Source organism: Puma concolor, chromosome D3 (genome assembly GCF_028749965.1).
Source record: "Puma concolor isolate L17-30 chromosome D3, mPumCon1.1.hap2, whole genome shotgun sequence".
In the NCBI taxonomy this organism is placed as follows: Eukaryota; Metazoa; Chordata; class Mammalia; order Carnivora; family Felidae; genus Puma; species Puma concolor.
Window position 1 is genome coordinate 29435425 of NC_141678.1, and position 19121 is coordinate 29454545.

Genomic DNA, 19121 nt, shown 5'->3' on the forward strand with positions numbered 1-19121 from the left:
GGGCCTCAGTGCCCAATTCTACTTGGCCTGCCCCCCTGGGTTGCTTTGCTGGCCCCAGCTCACAGCCACCTTCCCGATGCCTTCCCCTGGAGACCCTTGGGCATTTCTGGCCCAGCAGGTTTGTGCCTGCCCCACTGTCCCCTCCCTCCCTGAAGCAAAGCTCTGCAGAGCACCCTGTTGCCCAAGCCTTAACTACTGGCCACTCCCCAGCACCTCCTGCCCTCCCCCCAACCAACTCTACCAATTTGAATTCCTGGCTATCCCTCCCTCTGCTCTCCTCCCTAGACCCAGGGCCTGCCCCCAGGCTGGGGGAGGAATCCTCCAGATAAGGGCAAGGGGCAAAGGGACACACCTGGGTTCAGACCCTGACTCTCCTACCAACTGAATGACCTTGATGAATGACCTCCCCTCTCTGAGCCTGAGTTTCTCCATCTGTAAAAGGGAGAAATAATTACACCATCTGGATAGGGTTGCTTGTGAGCAGGACGTGAGCTAAGGCACATGGTGAGGGCTCATAAAGGTCAGTTCTCATTTGGAAGCACCCAACGATAGCTCCAGGCCAATACTTTCTTGGGACTGTCTCAGTTACAGCCAGTTGGTGCCCCTGTCCTAAATTAGGAACGTGCCAGCCCACAAACCCCAATGCCAGGTATTGAGGGTGAAAGGTGGAGTTAGACCCAGTATGATGGGAGAGGCAATTGGAATGAATGAGTAATTTACTTATTTACAGGGATTATGCCTGGGGGCTGTTCATGCTCAAGGGAGGGGCAGCTAAACCCTGTGAGGGTGGGGCCAGATGGAGAAGCTGCCCAGAGACTAGATGGAGGGCACTTTTGAAGGACATCTTGGAGTAAGCTGGCTGAAGAGGCAGAGCAGCCCAGCTGGAAGGCCAGTTTTAGAAAAGAGGAAAGTGAAGTTGAGAATCACAAAAACTGCCTGAGGTTGCCCTACCTGAAGTAGGTGATTCAGAATTTGATTCGGATTCAGCCCCCTCCTCACTCTCAGGATGAGCAAAAGGGGCCAAGCCCCCAAGAGGGCACCCTCTAGCCAAAACACTCTGCTCAAGGGGTGTGGCCAGTGGGGTCTCCCAGGCTGAGGTCAATGTCCTAGAGTTTCAGGCAGGCAAGTACTAGCCTGCCAGGTGGTCAGTTACCAGAAGATTTGAAGAGAGTTCACCTGGGGGTTCAGGTACACAGGCCTATAGCCAGGTACCAGATGCCAGGGCTTTTGAGACAGGGGGAACCTACAAATACTGGATATTGCAGCCCAGAGTAGACCCATTGCAGACCCACCCACCTCCTGGGACAGGGACAGCTGGGGTTGAGCTCAGAGGCTGACTGCACCTGTGGGGCCAGATGAGGTGTCAATAGTGCCACCATGGCCCCAGGAGCCCTTCATGCCCTGCTTCCTGGAGGCAGCTCCACCTGGTTTCACAAGACCTTAGGTGGAACCTCTGATCTCCCACATACCCCCACCCATCGGACTTCCACTGGGGTGAGATAGGCAGAAGGGGGTGTGACCAAAAGGTGGAATGAACTGAAAATGGGCCTCAGAAGTATCTTTGAGTTTTTTTTTTTTTTAATTGAGTCCTGATACTTTGAAAATTCAGTGACAAAGGGCTAGAGGGAGCAGGTCACCAATAGGTAAAGGGGCAGGGACGGACTAGTTCCAGGGGGCTCAGGCAGGACAGGGGTCCCTATGGCAGATGGGCCTTGGGAAAGGCTAAAAGGAGTCCTTTGGACGTCCTCATGCTGTTTCTGTGGCAGTTGCTATTCTCTTGCCACTGGGTCTCTCTTTTCACATGTGAAATGGGATAACCCACAACCATGTTGTGGGGAGTGGGAGCAAGAAACAAGGTCCCTGATGAGAAATAACTGAAAGCCTTTCCTCCATGGGGGGAGGGCTGGTGAGGTGCTGAGACTTGCCCTGACCAGAGGCCCCTGGGCAGAAGCGGACAGCACCAGGACAGGCTTGGTGACCCTTGCTCCAGAACTTTCCAGGCTCCCTGGATGCTGCCCCTTTGCCCACTCCTTAGGCTCCTCTGCCCTCTGGCCAGCTGGGCTTTCCATCCTCCATCCCCTCCTGAGCAGGCCTGGGCAGGCTTTGGGCCTCCAGGTGGTCTGGTCAGTTGGGGAGGGGCCCCAGGGCAGGCCACAACCAGGCACCTGCTCCTTCCTAGCCTACCCACCTCGTTAGACCCGCGTAGCCTTCCTGTGCCTCTGTTCCAAGTCTTCAGGTTCTCAGGGCCCTTGCAGGAAGCAAGCAGGACCCAGCCCCATCTGCCCCTGCGACCTGTGTCCTTACCAGCTTTCTTGGTCTTCCTTTGGGTCCTGACCCTGGGCTGAGAGCTCTGTACACATGATCTGCTCAAGACAACCACTTGCCCTCACTCCCAGCCCTGCCAAAGATGAAGAAACTGGGGCACCTGGGTGGCTCAGTCGGTCAAGCGTCTGACTCTTGATTTCGGCTCAGGTCGTGATCTTGAGGTTTGTGAGTTGAGCCCTGCATCGGGCTCTGTGCTGACAGTGAGGAGTCTGCTTAGGATTCTCTCTCTCCCTCTCTCTCTGCCTCTCCCCTGCTGTGCTCTTTCTCAAAATAAACAAACATTAAAAATATATATATTTAATTTAAAAAATAGCCTTCAAAAAAAGATGAAGAAACTGAGGCTCAGACAAGCCTTCCAGCTGTCTGCTGGCAGGCCAGGGTTTGGACCTAGCTGGCTGGGTTTCTGAGCCCAGCTGTTCCACCACTCCCTGGCCCTGCCCCCTCCAGGCCACCAGGGCTTAAACTTCTTTATTCACTCACTAAAACTTCCTGTGGCTTCAAGGGAACTAGGATTTGTAGGAACAGGACTGTGAAAAGAGTTCTGAAGAGTAAGGCTTTCCTATGGCCAGGTGTCAGACCTGCCAAGCCTGACACTGGGGTGCCCAGAAGGACAACCGTTGGCGGTAGGGAGGAGGGGCTCCTCTGGGTGTATTGGGGAGAGGGGAGGGAGAGAACAGGGATAGGTGGGGCCTGAATCCCAGGCCTTCCGGTTCAAAGAGACATTTCTGCTTACCCTGACACCAGGGCACAGGGCCTGAGAAGGCAGGTGTGGGCCCAGGCAGGTCTGCCCAGGTGTACAGTCCCTGGGGAACAACCCTTGGTTCACCCAGGCTGCCCCCTGGTGGTGGAATCAGGAAGTTCCCAGGGACTTTGAAGCCCTTCCAGGAGAGGGGGCCTTCACCAGAGGATAGGTACCTGTCCCAGTCTCTTTCTCCTGCTCCCTGAGTTTCCCCCAAATATTCAATCACTCATTATTCTCATGCCTCCGGGCCTTTGCTTCTGCTGTTCCTGCTGACCGTTCGAGCTGGGGAGGGGCAGAGAGAGGCGGGGAGAGAATCCCAAGCAGGTTCCACACTGCCAGTGCAGAGCTGGATGTGGGGCTCCATCTCACGAACCATGAGATCATGACCTGAGTGGAAATCTAGAATTGGAAGTCTAACCAACTGAGCTACCCAGGTGCCTCCAAATAAAGAAACTTTTAAAAAATTAATAAAAATAAAAAATGGTCGAGATGGTAAATTTTGTTATGTATATTTTATCACAATTAAAAACAAATTGTGGGGGCGCCTGGGTGGCGCAGTCGGTTAAGCGTCCGACTTCAGCCAGGTCACGATCTCGCGGTCCGTGAGTTCGAGCCCCGCATCGGGCTCTGGGCTGATGGCTCAGAGCCTGGACCCTGTTTCTGATTCTGTGTCTCCCTCGCTCTCTGCCCCTCCCCCGTTCATGCTCTGTCTCTCTCTGTCCCAAAAAAAAAATAAATAAACGTTAAAAAAAAATTTTTTTTAAAACAAATTGTGAATCGGGCTGGGTTGCCTCCACAGGCTAGCTGCAGGGCGTTCTGAGCATGCCTTCTCACTGTAAAATGGGTGGATATAAACATGAGAAGGGATGATTTACCTCCCCTGTGGATGGGGAACAAGGAACAGTTTCCTTCCCAGCCTGAGACCTGGAGCGGAGCCTTCCACTCATGAGTGGTGTGTGTGCACACCACAGCTGCCACATTCCTGTGTTTTCTGAGGATAAGGCAGCTGTGTGTCAGGTTGAGACAACCCCTGGGCCCGCTCTTTCCTAATTCCTGCCTTCAGCCCCTGGGACAGATGGTGGAACCCTCCGGACCTAATTTGCCAACTCCCCAAGGAAACTGCTAGTGGCTCCAATCCTTCGCATGCCCAGGAATGCTTCTGGTCATTTCCTCCTGCACCCAGTGCCCTTCCTTTGACATCATTGATGTACTCAGGGAAACAAAAGAGTATCAAACAGAAGCAGAGAAGGATGGGGGCATCTGGCTGGCTCAGTAGGAAGAACATGCAACTCTTGATCTCGGGGTTGTGAGTTCCAGCCCAATATTGGGTATAGAGATTACTTAAATAAAACTTTATAAAAAAGGCAGAGAAGGATGAAGACCACCCTTCATTCTCGCTCTCCTAGAGGGAGAGCCAGGAAGACTGTGGGAGGAAACAGCTTTTCAGCTGTGTCACCTGACAAGAGGGGGCCCCCTGAGCCTCAGAGTCTCTTCTACAAGATGGGGTAAATATAGAAACACCCTCCCAGAGAGAAGCCCTGGGGAAAGGGGGCAATTACTAACACCATGCAGAGTGGGATTCCCAGTCGGGAGACACTGATCCCACTCTCCACAAAGGCTGGCACCCAGGGACACAGGCCACATGCAGGGAAGCCTGTGGGAAATGTCAACCTCGTTGAGCCATTGGGGCCCTGCTTCTCAGCCCTGGCTCTTGGCTTGACTCCTGTATAGTCCTGCCAGAAGACCATAAGCTAAGCCCCCTCCAAAGAATAAGGAGGTGCCCTCCCCAGCTGGGAACACATGTCTGCAGCCATTGCAGGACCCCTGGACAGAAGAGAGAGGGGAAGAGAGGTATATTTGTGTTTCCCTTGGTTGTGCTTTTACTTCTGAAGTATTATTTTTCTTTTTTCTATGAACATTTTAATGAGGGGTTGAACATAAGATAGAAAAATAACATTCTGGTCACTTTTTTTTTTTTTTTTTTTTTTTTAAGAGGCAGGCTTTTCTTGAGACTTTCATACAACGCAATGGATGAGGACACTTCTAAAGAAACTCCTAGAGAAAATGCATACTGAGCACAGAAAAAGGCCCTTCTCCAAATACCTGTCATAGTCACTGACAACTCCAAAACAGTCTGTCAGACTCTCGTGGGCTGCTTGTTCTGTTTTCTTTTGGGAACAGCTCAGTTCAGACTGAAGCCCTGCTCCTCTCAGAGGCCAGGGGACTCCTGGGGACTGGTGTCAATTTCTCACAGTGACGTTCTGAGCAAGTGCTGCTCACAGAGTCGAGGAGGGATGCTGGAGTTAGGGTCCCAGTTCTTGCTTCTCCTCTGGCGGGGTGTGGGTGGCCAGAGGCCACTACCCCGGCAGGAGCCTTGCTCACTTTCCATGGAGGGGAAGGTGATCCAGCAGGTGGGCTGGGACCAGGCCCCTGTGACCACCTGACTCCCCATAATAGAATCCCTTGTCATCCACAGGCCCATAGACCATGACCATATCCCCTGCCCTCAGTGACAGCTTGTCCTTCACCTGGCCCCCTGCTCGCCCATCCTTGGGGTCATAGTCCAAAGCTGTCATCATGGTTGTTGGAGTCCACAGTGGTGACCTCCGGGGGTTCCCTTGGGGCATAGGAAAGGAGCCTTGGGGGCTGGTGAGCCCCCCAAAGTCATCGAGGTGGGCCACAGAGGACAGGTGCCCTTGTGCTGGCAAATGCCACATCCCATCAGTCTGCTCTGTGCCTACCTTTACCTCGGCCACCAGATGCCCAGGTATGTTGCCCACTTGCCCATTGCATTCACCATGGTAGAAGCCACAAGGGTCCTGAGAGCCCCACACTCTTAGCAGCTGCCCTTTCTGGAAGGCTAGCTCCTCCTCTGCAACCTCGGGGTTGGCAGACATCACCAGGGGGTCATAATCAAAGAGGGCCACAAAGACCCTGGCCAAAGTGTCCACCTCTGTCCCCAGTGGTGAGGGGCCACCGCTGAACATCTTAATGACTTTGCTGGATGGAGCTGGACAATGTGCTGGGCTGGGCTCCAGGAGCTGGCACTCTCTCTTGCTCCCCAGAGCCTGACAGCTCCCGTTCTGGGTCCTAAACTCCTTTCTCTGCTCTCGCCTCTCTGGGCCCCACAGATTGACGTGCACTGCCTCCTCCTCCTGCAAAATGTTGTGGAAGTCAGACACATATGGTTGGCTGGTGTCCAGCTGGGGAGGGGCAAACACATCGGTATCTTGCTTTTGCCTAAGGACCTTTTCAAAAGCAGCCTTTTCCTGATATGGTTGCTTCTCAAGCCCAAACTCTGGGAACAGATGGACGACTCCCGAAGCATGGCTTTTTCTGGCGCCCATGTGCCAGTAGCAGTTTTCTTCTCCCCTAGACTGTCCACTGAGCAGAGGTGGTCTGTGGTTTGGGGAACCCTTCTGAAAGAGCAAGTCCTTTCTGCAGACCTCCTGGGCCCCTATAGGCCCCTGGGGTTGGCTGCCAGACCCCACAGTTGCACATTCTCCCTCTGAACTCAGGTTGCACATCGGGGACTGCCTCCTTGAGGGTTCTTCAGGGAATGCTTCTAGAAACTCGACCTGGGGCCCCCTGCAGCTTCCAGGAGTGTGGGGGCTGGCTTTAGCACTCAGGGGAGCCAGTGCCAGACTCTGAGGATGGACAGGGACTGTGACTCTGCAGGTAGACAGGTCACCACAGGTGTAGCTAAAGGAAGAAGTCTCTGGCAATTGGTGACAGGTGAAACAGTCATGAGGGATCTGGGCTGGCACTGAATCCAGGGACTCACCACAAAGCGACATGGTTCTCACAGAGACATTCTGGCACATCAGGGGCAGGTGGAGCTGGGAAAATTCCAACAGGGTGCTCCCAGCAGTGGCATCAGCAACCTCTGCAACTTTGAACCCATCAGCATACACAGCGTAGCCAGTGACCTGGACTCCGTTGGATGACCCAGCAGAGTGGATGGTTACAGGGAGCCAGCTGACCACTAGGCTGCCTGGTGAAGCATGGCGCTCCACCAGCACATCCAGAGGAGGGTGAGGAGGTCCTGCCAGTGGTGTGTCAAAGGTGATGGTGGAGGACGTTGTTTCCCAGTGCACCTGCAGCAAGTCCCATGGCAGCTGCACCTCCACTCGTGCCCGGTACCGTGTGCTAGGATGCAGGCTGTGGAAGGTGTAGCAGCACACACCTGCTGGGGTCAGGGCATGCTCCTGGTCATTGAGGTATACCATGTGGGGCTGGTTGCTGCTGCTGTAGACCCAGGTAATCTTGGCTGATGTGGCTGCAACACTCTGCAGGTGTAGTTGCATGGGAGCCACGCAAAAAGCCCCTGTGGCCCCCAGAAGGGGTCTAGAGAAGCCCTTCTCCTCCCCATACTGCAGCGAGCCCAGCCAGCTGTCTTCTTCTCTCTTGGCATCTGAGATCTCTATTGCCACTTCTGTCTTGGAGCCTGCCCTCACCATCTGGCATGTCCCCTTGTCCATAGCTCCCTGGGCTTTCCCAGGCAACAAGCTGTGACCAGTGTCTTCCTTCAAAAACTTGCTGTGTCTACCTAGGAGTCGAGTAGGGCTGAAGTCAGGGGACTTGGGGGACCGGCAGCCCAGGATGTCACTGTCTGGAATCTGCTCCACCAGGTTGGAGGGCACCAGCCCCCGCCGGCCATCCTCAAGCTCCCCTTCATAAAATCCATCTTCATCCATGTCCCCCAAAACATACACATAATCTCCAGCTGTGAGGGGCAGTTCACTCTCAGGATGTTCATTAGGCCCCTTAAAAGGATTGTCGCTATACCGAGCCAGGAAGATCTTGAACTTAGGAGTCAGGGGGGCCTCTGAGCTCCTCGCTTCCAAGGTAGAGGACACACCGTCAGGCTCCAGATCCTCCACCTCGCTGGCTGTGTCCATATCCAGAGGAGGACAAGATGGCACCGTGGTCCATATGGACTCCAACTCAGAGGGAGAATTCGACTGGGAGCTAGTTTTCTTGGCTAGGGACCCGGAGTCCAGAGGTCCGCTGGCTGGGACTCTGTCTGGCACTTGAGGGTCACTGGCTGGCTCCCTGATAGCAATTGGACTTTCCAGCTGAGAAGCTTCCTGATTTCCCTGTTTGCCTGCACTGGGCTGTGAAGCTGCTTGCTCTTCAGGCTCCAGCTGGAACTTGGTCCTTTCACTATCTCTGACTTGAGCCTCCGGGACTTGGGGGGCCTCCCGGGATTCCTGGGGAAGGTAACCAGTCTGACACTGCAGCGCCAGCATCTCCTCCCTAGCAGCCTGGAGATCTCGCAGGGCCTTCTGCAGGTCGTGCTGCAGCTGTTGCTGCCTGTCCTGCCCGCGCGCAGCCTGCTGTAGCAGCTGCTCCGCCAGCATGCCGGCGGCGTCGCGCTCCTGGCACGCGCAGCCCAGCTGCCTGCGCACATCGCTGTTTTCCGCCGCCACCTTCCGCGTCCAGTCGGCCTGAGCCTGCAACAGCGCGTTCTCCTGCGCCAGCCAGACTTCCTCGCGTAGCGCCGCCCGCAGCTGCGCTTCACCCTCCTCGCCGCGGCGCCGTGCGGCGGCCGCCTGGGCGCCCAGCTCCAGCTCCAGTGCCTGCACCTGGCGCCGCGCCTCCTCGAAGGGTGCGCTCTCGCCGTCCGCCTCAGCTCGGGCGCAGCCGGTGGACTGCTGCATCGTCAACTGTCTCTGCAGGCGGAGCACCTCCCGCTGGGACTCGCGCTGCAGCCGGTCCAACTCACTGATGTTGAGCCACTGGGCTTGGGCAGCACCCCCGCCAGGGTGCGGGACAGTATTCATGCCTGAGGCGACGCGAGCTTGCAGCAAGTGGTACTCCAGCCGCAGCTCTTCGATCTGCTTGTCCTTGGCCAGCAGCTCGCTTGCCTGCTCCGACAAGTCCCGCGCGCGCTGGCGGGCAAAGGCCTGGCACAGTTCCAGGCCAGCGCGGCTCTCGCCTGGCACAGGCGCGCTCACAGCCCGCAGGTTGGTTTCTTGCAGCTTTCGGGCCCGGTCCTCTAGGCGCCTCGCGAGGCCTGCAAGCTCCGCGTGCTTCACGTTGAGCAGCTTCACCTCCTCGTCGGACTTGTCCCGGAAACCTGCGCGCCACAGCTGCACGTTCTCCTCCCACAGTCCCGAGCAGCGGCGTGCCAGCACCTGCAACGCCTCTGACAGTTCCGAGTTCTGCTTCACCAGCTCCTGGTAGTCCAGATCCGGCGGCGAGGGAGTCAGGGCCTCGCAGGGCTGGCTCCCGGAGTCCTCTCCTAGAGAGTCACTAGGTCTCCTGTCCTTCGATGTCGGTGGCGGTGGTGGGGGTAGCGGGGGCGGAGGACTCGAGGAGCCTAAGATGGGGGTGTCTGGCCAGGAGGCCGGCTTCTTGGATTCGGGGGCTTTGGGGCAACTGAGGGTGCTGTCGAGATAGCGGGAACGCGCTGGTGCCAAAGAATCGAGAGAGCAGGAGCGCGGCGTGTGGAGCAGGCTGTCTGGGGAGCTGGAGCACCTGGCTGGCACCACGTCTAGGGAGCGGGAGCGCAGGCGGATGCCAGCGCTCAGGCTGTCAGTATTCAAGGATTCGAGTTTACAGACGGACTTTGGGGGCCCAGGGGAGTTGCCGGCGGTATGGAGGGGCGGCTCTTCCGAAGAATGCACGGCTTGGGGGTCGGGGGAGACAGGCAAAGCGGGATGCCAGCGGAAGTGCTGTAGGATGTACTTGAGGAAGAGCCGGCGCTCCACGTCGAGCGCCGCCTGCAGGTGTCGGATGCGCGAGGCCTGCTCGCCGTCGGTGTCCCAGCGAAGCTGTGCCAGCACTTCCTGCAGGCGACAGCGGCACTGAGCAGCAGCGACGTCGGGCGCCCCCGCGCGGCCACAGTAGCCACGGTTCACTAACTCCTCTGCCAGCTGGCGCTGCAGCTCCCGGGCCTGGCGCATGACGCCGTCGCGCTCGCGGTGCAGCAGCTGCCGCAGCTGCCGCATCTCGGCCTCCTTCCAGCGCAGCAGCTGCCGAATCTCGGCCTCACGCTCCCGCAGCATGTCCTCCTGCAGCTGCCGCAGCTCCCGGTCGTGCTGAGCCTCCCACTTGGAGCGCAGATGGTCAACCAGCTGCTGCCTCTCCCGCTCGGCCGCCTCCCGCAGCTGGCGCGCCTGGGACGCGAAGCGCTGCGTCGCTGCGCGTCCGCGCGCCCGCTCCGCCTCCAGCTCCGCCCGCAGCTTCTCCAGCTCCCGCCTTTGCTCCTCCAGCACCGCCGCCGATGGACCCGGACTACCCGGCTTCTTGGGTGTCGCGCGGCCGCAGCCCAAAGGGCTGGGCGAGTCCTTGGTCATGGTAGCCCCGGGCCTGGCCAGACGCCAGACCTCGCCTGGCCCAGGCCGCTGCTCTCCAACGGCCGCCGCCCCCGCTGCGGCCAACCGCCCCATGTGCCCCTTCCGGCTTCCCATGGGGGTTTCCGCGCGCCCCTTCCGCCTCTGAGCGTGTTCCCCCATCCTCTGGCGCGGATGCACTAGCCTGATCTCCTTTCTGGGCTGCCTGTGAGGCGGCTGGCCTCCAGACACCCCTGCTCAACGCAGCCCATGACCTTTCTGGGATGCCCAGGGGTCTCTGTGATCCCAGGCCTTTCCCTGTTCCTGGTGCCAGGTCCTTTGTGACCCTCCCCCCCCCCCCCCCCCCCCCCGCCCGGGGGGATACTCTCCCAGACACCGTACAATCTCTTTCAGGCCAACTGGCACTGTGGGAAGCCTGGGCTACTGCTCTGGGCTCCATGTATGGGTCAAAATCAGGATGGGGTGTGGGTAGATGGCGCCTGGCTCTGTCATGGGTTCAGCTGACCTGTTTGGGCTAAATGGCTGGGAAACACAAAAGAATGCCCCCAAACTTGGGGGTGAGCCCTGAACCCCTACTGGGGGATGCATCTGGTGTCTGCACCCTCAAGGCACCTACCCTTCCAAGGACCCCTGGAAGTGTTGGACATTTGCATGCATTATCTATTTAAACTTCCTATGCCTATTTTACAGATGAGAAGTCTTGAGCCCATAGTCTGGGCATGGTGCCAGCTGAGACAGGGGAGAAGGCCTCCTTGGAGATCCAAAGCCCTGGCCTATGTTTTCTTGGTTTATTTTTACGATCATCTTGCAAGGACACTCTGAGAGATAAGGACCTCTCCATGGTCACGCTGCCCAGAAGTAGCTAAGTAGGGAGTGAAACCTAGAAAATTCTGCCTCCAGAGTCCGTGGGTACTCTTACTCCATCTGCCCAACCTCAGGGTTATGGCTATGAAGACCACTCCCCACTCTTTCTCCCAGGGCAGGGTCTCACACTTTGCATATGCAAAAGGAGAGAGGGTCATTTAGAACCCAGAGTTGGGGGCCAGCCAGGGAGGAAGGTGAGAAAATGGGGATGCCATGGGGGCCCAGCCTACCTTTTATCTGGTCCAGGAGTGTCCAGGGCTTCCTACTTCTCCAAAAGGTAAAGTCACAGATCCTTATGGGCCCAGCTGGCTCTCTATCCCCCCTCCCTGGATGCAGCAAGGCCAGAGAATTTTTCATGGCTCTCCAAGGGGCAAAGTGGTCAGATGGTTAGGACTGGCACGCCTTTGGAGTTAAACAGTCCTGCAGCTTCTTGTGCCACTTTCATGTCCTCATCTGTAAAATGGGCTAATAAATGCAGCCCTTTTCTGTGTTGTGTGACCTCCCAGAGTTCCCTGACCTCCCTGAGCACCCATTTCTACTGTTTGTGAGGATTCAATGAGGCAAGAGCACTCAGTGCCTAGAACAGAGCAAGGTTCTGTTTGGCAGCTCACTGATTCTAATCCCAGTCCCTTTTTTGCAGCTACAGAAACAGGTCTGCAAGCAAAGATTTGGCTGAAGCCAGTCAGGGCTGCCATGGTAAAGGCAGCACAGGTACTCTTTGTGCTCCCTAGGACTCACTCCAGATGACTCATGGCAGATGGGAAACCTCAGAGACCTGGGTATCCATCCAGGCTCTGCCACTTTTTGCCTGAGTGACTATGGCTGGTTACTTCACCTCTCCTGGCCTCTACATAATGGATGTATTGATAACACCAGTCTTCCATGGTTAGAGAGACACCAGGACTCTGTCAGGTGATGGCCAGGTGTGCAATAGGAGCTGCATCGAGGTCTGTGTAAGTTCCCATTGTCCCATCTATGGGTTGGCCTAGACCCTCACAAGCTTCTTCCAGGACCTAAAGAATCCCCCTGCCTCAAAGGCCTCTGGGCCTTTGCATGTGTTGTTCCCCCCTGCCTGGGATGCCTGTATTGCCCAACACAAAAATAACGGCAATGACCATTGCAGACCAAGAACCTACTGTGTGCCATGCTCAGTGCTAAATGCATGCCATTCATTATTTAAACTACCCATTTTACAGATGGGAAGCCTCAAGCTCCAGTGGATCAAGAGTTTTTGTCCACTTACCTGCTGCTAACCTTGTCTTGTCCTGTAGCTTCAGCTTAGCAGTTCCTCCTCCAGGAAGGCTTACCTGACTCTTAGGGCTGAGTCTGGACTCCCTAAAATTCTACAGCCCTGATCATCCTACCTGGTATCTTTCCATTTGGAGCAGGGATGTATCTTATATACATTAGTGTCCTTGCCCAGAGTGGTTTCAGAGAAGGAATAAGTGAAAAGTCCCTCTCCAGAAAGGAGGGATAGGGACCCAGGGACAGGCAGGCAGGAAGGGCAGAAAGGGTACTGCCCAACCTGGCCACCCAACCTGACTACCTCTCACATGTAGGTACCACCTGGCATCAAGGGCTGAAGCCCCAGGCTCTGGGATGCCTATCAGGGCTTTGGGCAGATGCTTTAGGCTGGAATGAGGATCAGGCCTCATTAGAGATGTCGATGGGGTCCAAAGCTGCGGGACACACATGCATACATGCGTTCATAGCCTCTCTAGGCCGGACCATCTGTGCGGCTTGGGAACTCAGGAGCCCTACTTAAATCTGGCTCCTCCCTCCTTGCTATTCCTGCTCCAGCACCAAGAGGCTCTGTCTATGGTATCTATGGCTTCTCTGTGTTTCAGGCCCTTTCACTTACACAGTTATGTCTCCAGGTAGGTGAGCAGGTGATCTTAGCCCCATCTCACTGGTGGGAAGACAGAGGCTCAAAGAAGCACATGTTGTGTTCATTCAGCATGTGGTTCTGTGGGCTCCACACTTTTTCCTATACGTTTTTCTTTTTCTTTTTTAAATGTTTATTTATTTTGAGAGAGAGAATGAGCAGGGGAGTGGCAGAAAGAGAGGGAGAGAGAATCCCAAGTAGGCTCCATGCTCAATGAGAAGCCTAACACGTGCACTCAGTCTCACAACCGTGAGATCATGACCTGAGCCGAACTCAAGGGTTGGTTGCTTAACCGACTGAGCCACCCAAGTGCCTCTGTACTCATGTTTTTCAAACATGGGTCCTCTGAACCACTGGTGTGCCACGGGAGATAGATGCCTTTGGGCAACGATACGTAGCAAGAAAACAGAGAATGGCGATTCCTAATGTTCTTTTTGAGAAACAAGGTGGATATGGGGGTCAAGTGTGTAGGCAAGATGGAGAGACAGCTCTACCCTTCAACTGGTGCTGGGCCACTGGATGTGGTAGCCACAGGTAGAGATTCTTCATGCAATCCCCACTACAGTTCTGTTTGACAGAGGAGAATCTGGGGCTTGGTGGGAGAAGGTGGCTTGCCAGGGCATATAGGCAGCTGCGGCAGAACTGGATTGTCACTTCAGGGCAATGGGTGGGGCTCCACAGCCTGGATGTTTGATGCAGCCTTGAGTGGTACCATCAGGTCAGGAAGGTAGGCTGCTGCCAAGGAGGAGGACCCTTGGATGAGTCTCTGGGAACTCTATAGTCACCATCCAACTGCTGCCTGGGCTGGCACCACCTGTGGCATGTCAGAGGCATTCTGGAATGTGGTTGAGCAAACCAGGGCTTCCCCAGTGCCAGGCTTCTGCCATCCCCACACTCATCACATTGTTCAGTGATTGTCCAGTGACCTGCCTGTCAGCCCCATCAACTCTGAGCTCAGGGAGAGCATGGACCATGTAGCTGCATTCTCTGGGTCTCAGCTTTCTTTCTTGTCTATAATATAAAAGAGATTGATTACATGGGTGGTTTTCAAACTGGGTTCCTTAGGGTCCCAAGGTTCCTGAGAAATACTGTAGGATTGTTGGGGGTGGGGGAATGTGCCCAGAGCTAAATGGGAAACACTGTCCCTACTTGCTTCAACAGAGCACATCCAACTGTTAGTATCATTATTTAGGTTCTAAGGAAGATTTTAGCTTAATAAAGAGGCATATTGCTAGAAGCAAGTTTGAAAACTTCTGGGTTAGAGCCCCTCCTGTCTATTAACTGCACACACATTGCCCTGACACCCAGTGATTTCACTGACCCTGAGAGAAGGCACCTGTTCCCCTCACCTTGGTTTGCGCCACATCACTAGCCTTGTACTCCATGCTGCCTCTCCTCCCAGCACCAGTCTGTGACCTTTGGGCCATGAGGTCATGGTGTATGGGATCCCGGGCAATCTCTTCACATCCCTCCTCTGCCAGCCTGGCCTGGCCCTGTTTCAGCTCTGCCACCCATGCCCAGAGCTTTACAGAGCTTGCCTGGCCCTTGTGAGTGGTGACAGCTCCATCCAGAGAGACCACTGGAGGGTTTTAAGCTTCCAGACCCCTGTAGCCCCAGCTTCCCCTCCACATCCCTTGTTTTTGGGTCAGTGCGTTTTCTTTTTTTCCCTTCCTTTTATTTTTCATTATGTTTTTATTGTATTTATTTTGAGAGAAAGAGAGAGAGAGAGAGAGCAGGGAGAGGGGCAGAGAGAGAGGGAGAGAGAATCCCAAGCAGGCTCTGCATTATCAGTGCGGAGCCCGATGCAGGGCTTGATCTCACCAACTGTGAGATCCTGACCTGAGCCAAAATCAAGAGTTGATGCTTAACCACTGAGCCACCCAGGTGCCCCATATATTTTTTTTAATGTTTATTTTATTTTGAGAGAGAGAGAGAGAGAGAGGGAAATAGGGGGTGCAGAGAGAGAGGGAGAGAGAGAGAATCTCCAGCAGGCTCCATGCTGAGCTCAGTGCTCGACATGGGGCTTGATCCCACAACCCTGAGATCATGACCTGAGCCAAAATCAGGAGTCGGATGCTTAACCAATCAAGCCACCCAAATTTTTTTTTTTAAGTTTAAACTTAAGTTTAAGTTTAAACCTTTTTTTAAAAGTTTATTTATTTAAATAATCCCTACACCCAACACGGGGTTTTAACTCATGATCCCAAGATCAAGAGTCACGTGCTCTTTCGACTGAGCCAGCCAGGCTTCCCTGGGTGAATGTGTTTTCTATATGTTCTCTGATGTCTCCTCTGTGTCTAGAACAATGCCTAGTACATAGTATGTACTCAACAAATACATGACTGAAGAAGACAGAGGCATACAGGCCAGGTGTGCTTTCTGTCCTCATGGAACTTATAATCTAAGGGATAAAGCCTGAGGTTAAACATAGATATGGCAAAGGAGTGTAGTGAGCTCGAATTGTGGGCAGGGACTGTGAGTGAGGGCTATGGTGCCAATGGGGTGAAGACCTCTGCCAGAGCAGGCTTCCCTAAGAGCCCAGGTGGGCTGCCTAGGGATCAGATTGCAGGCAGCAGGGCCTTGCAAAGCCCCCAGCCCTCTATGGTCTGGCTGCCTACACCTGCTCTCTCCCATGCCCACCCTGCTCAAGGCATGCCCATACTCTTCTGGCATTGATTCTTGGCAATCGTGTCCCAGTCCTCAGTTGCCTAGAGAGAAACTGGAGCTCAGAGAGGAAGGGTCACTCAGCAGAGGCCCAGCCAGGTCTTCTTACTCTGAGTTGTAGGAAGGCCTGGAACCCCCAGGACTGCCCCTTCCTGGATGGGGCTGTGTACCTGGAGAGGGCCCGTGCTGTTGTCTGCCCCCAGTTCCCAGGCCCTAAAGCCATCTCTGGCCTGCTCCATGCCCTCCTGGGCACACAAGCATGTGCCACCTTTTAGCTCTCTGGCTAGGGCTCCCAGGAATGCTGGGCTGGCCTTGGCCCTGAGTCCTCACTAGCCATGGAGGCTGGCCCTGTCCTCTCCAGAGGAGGAAACTGCTCAGGGTCACATAAGGACTTGGGCCTAGGCCTGTGTGACCCAAGTCTGGGCTCTGAACTCGTGCCAGTATAGCCTGGCCCATGAGCTCTGGCAGTCTGAGGGTAATTGTAATCCCTGAGCCTTCAGACAAATGTCTGCTGCTTCCTGAGGACCCTATTACTTTTGACAGCATCACTGTTCCAGCCCTCCACTGTTTCCAGGACAGACCTATCTTCTGTTTTCTGCCGTCTCCACTTCTCTCCCCTCTGAACCTCTTCCAGCTGCCCTCCTTCCTATGCAGCCTGAAGCACAAGTCCTGATCTACTTCTTACTGACACCAGTGGCAAGACCCTTTGTCCAGTCATTTGGCCATTGCTCTAGGTCAGGGACAGTCCTTCAAATGTTTGTTGAGCACCCAATCTGGTCAAGGCAGGGCCAGACACCATGTGAATTTCCTCACTCATTAAGCACAGAGTACCCCCAATGGGATTTACTGAAGGAAGGATGGAAGGAAAGAGGGAGGTTGAGAGGGAGAATAGAAGGGAAAGAAGGAGACTTTTAGGTCAGCTGAGTCTCCCAAACAGACCTTGGTTTCCCCCTCACAGTCCAAGAGCAGACTCAGGCTTGACCCTCTGACCAGCCAGGGGGCTGAAAAGCTGACTGACCCCTTGAGCCTCAGTTTCTTCTTTTGTAAATGGGGCTGATAACAGCTCTGACCTCAGAGGGCCATTGGGGGAGTCAATAGAACACTTGTGGGGCGCCTGGGTGGCTCAGTCGGTTGGGTGTCCAGCTTCAGCTCAGGTCATGATCCCACAGTTTGTGAGTTCGAGCCCGATGTTGGGCTCTGTGTTGACAGTTCTGAGCCTGGAGACTGCTTCAGATTCCGTGTCTCCCTCTCTCTCTGCCCTTCCCTTGCTCATGCTCTGTTTCTCTCTGTCTCTGTGTCTGTCTCTCTCTCTCTCAAAAATAAACATTAAAAAAAAAAAGAACACTTGTGCATTTGCACTCTTGGGAGCCCAGCACACAGCAGGCTGACAGGTCACCCAAGTGAGCCACCATGGTAAGCTGAGTCCTTAAGAATGATCAGCACTTGCCAGATGGACAAGGTAGTATGGGGGGAGGGAATGACAAAGGCATTACAGGCAAAGGAAGTAGCAAGGGCAGAGGCAGGGGGTATAGTGTGGCAGAAACACTGGTCTTAGGAAGGGAGAAATGTAGGACATGAGGCTTTGGGCCAACAGAGGGAGGTCAAGGCAAAGCCTCACCAGCATGAACCAGATCAGAATCTAACTTCTGGAGCCCCTCTTCCTATGGGTGATGAAGGGTGAGCTACTATTCTCAGGGCCTCAGTTTCCTTACCTTGAGAAACAAAACATTTTAGCGCTGCTCTGTGGTGCCAATGAACTTGGTGGTGGGTATAAATGTGCAGGGCCCAGTGCTGGGCATACAGTCAGCCTGTCCCGGAGCTCCTTCCATCCCTGGCCCCTCCCTTGGCCACTGTCAGCCCTCTCCTCTGGGCTCCCACACTTCACCAAACCATTGCCACATTCTGTTGTTTTCCTTGGTGCCTCCCCAGGATGCTGCAAGCTGCTTGAGGGCAGGTGCCACCTTGTTATCTACCTCTCTGAACCCAGCAGGTGAGCATCCAGGACCCTGTGATGATTGGGAGAAGAAGCAGCATGTGGTAAGTTGTATCCAGAATGGCCTGGAGTCTGGGAGGAGGAGGAAGAGGAGGAGTGGAAGAGGAGGAAGAGGCCACTTTTTTTTTTTTAATTTTTTTTTCAACGTTTATTTATTTTTGGGACAGAGAGAGACAGAGCATGAACGGGGGAGGAGCAGAGAGAGAGGGAGACACAAAATCGGAAACAGGCTCCAGGCTCTGAGCCATCAGCCCAGAGCCTGACGCGGGGCTCGAACTCACGGACCGCGAGATTGTGACCTGGCTGAAGTCGGACACTTAACCGACTGCGCCACCCAGGCGCCCCAGAAGAGGCCACTTTTAATGGAAGGCTCAGGGAAGTGACACTAAGGCCAGGTCCGAATGAACATGAATTAGCTGAGTGGAAAGGAGCTGGCATGATCAGAAGCCAGGCTTGCCATGGGCAGAAATAAAGGTTTTAGAGTAGGAGAGGGGCCCCGAAGACCAGGTACCTTTTCCACTGGGACTGGGTACATTTCTCTGTATGCTTGTTTAACAGTGGCACTCTGCTGCTTAGAGCCTTCACTCCTCACCTGCAAGGGAGCCGTCTTGCAAGGTGATGGTGAGGGAATAGGAAGATGCCACAGCAAAGGCTAGCTTTTTTCATTTGCCCTCACTGAACCTCGCCTTCTATTGCCAGCTTCACATGTCCAGGTTGAGGGAATCACTGTGCTTCTTCAACTGCCTTGGAATTCTTCAGGGCAGGCTCCCAATAAAGCTGTCTTTCTTTGACCTGGGCCAATGTAGCACCAGGTTCGGTGTACACAGTATGATCATGGAGTTAGTCTCCGGGCCAGACTTCCAAGTCCCCCATGCCTCTAGGGACCTGGCTAATGGAGTCCCTCACACATTTGCTGAATGTTTATTGAACACCCACTGTGTGCCAGCCCTGGGGAGAGATAAAAGGCAAACAGAATCTTGATGGCATGAGGCTTGTCATCTCGTCCCTCCCAACCCGTATCAAACCTGGGCTCCCAGGACACTGTGAGGAAGGCCGGCTCCATTCCAGGCTACAAAATCTCCAGTTCTTTCTTCTTCTCCCCTTTCATGGGAAACTCATTGCTCTTAGAATGAAGAAAAATGCCTTCACATGGCCTAAATGTGTACTGAAACGGTACCTTTTTCCTTGCCTACACTGACACCCTAGGTCCCAACCACTATCACTTTTGCCTGATTGGCTACAGCAGGCTTCCAAATGGCCCCTACTCCCCTGCTTATCCCCCTCCATTCCCCATTCTTCAATCATAGTACTTTCCTTAAACATTTTATCTGACTAGGTGGCTGCTAC

General features: G+C 54.7%; 1 protein-coding gene across 1 annotated transcript; it reads right to left on the reverse strand.

Moving 5' to 3' along the window:
- Positions 1-4906: 4906 nt before the first annotated feature.
- On the reverse strand, positions 4907-10635 carry LOC112870518 (RIMS-binding protein 3A-like). Its single transcript, XM_025933668.2, has one exon. The coding sequence runs from the start codon at positions 10528-10530 to the stop codon at positions 5446-5448; it is 5085 nt and encodes a 1694-aa protein (XP_025789453.2). The 5' UTR covers positions 10531-10635; the 3' UTR covers positions 4907-5445.
- Between the last annotated feature and the right edge of the window lie 8486 nt (positions 10636-19121).

Coding starts and splice junctions, on each gene's coding strand:
- LOC112870518 (XM_025933668.2), bottom strand. CDS start 10,530: ATGGGGGAACACGCTCAGAGGCGGAAGGGGCGCGCGGAAACCCCCATG.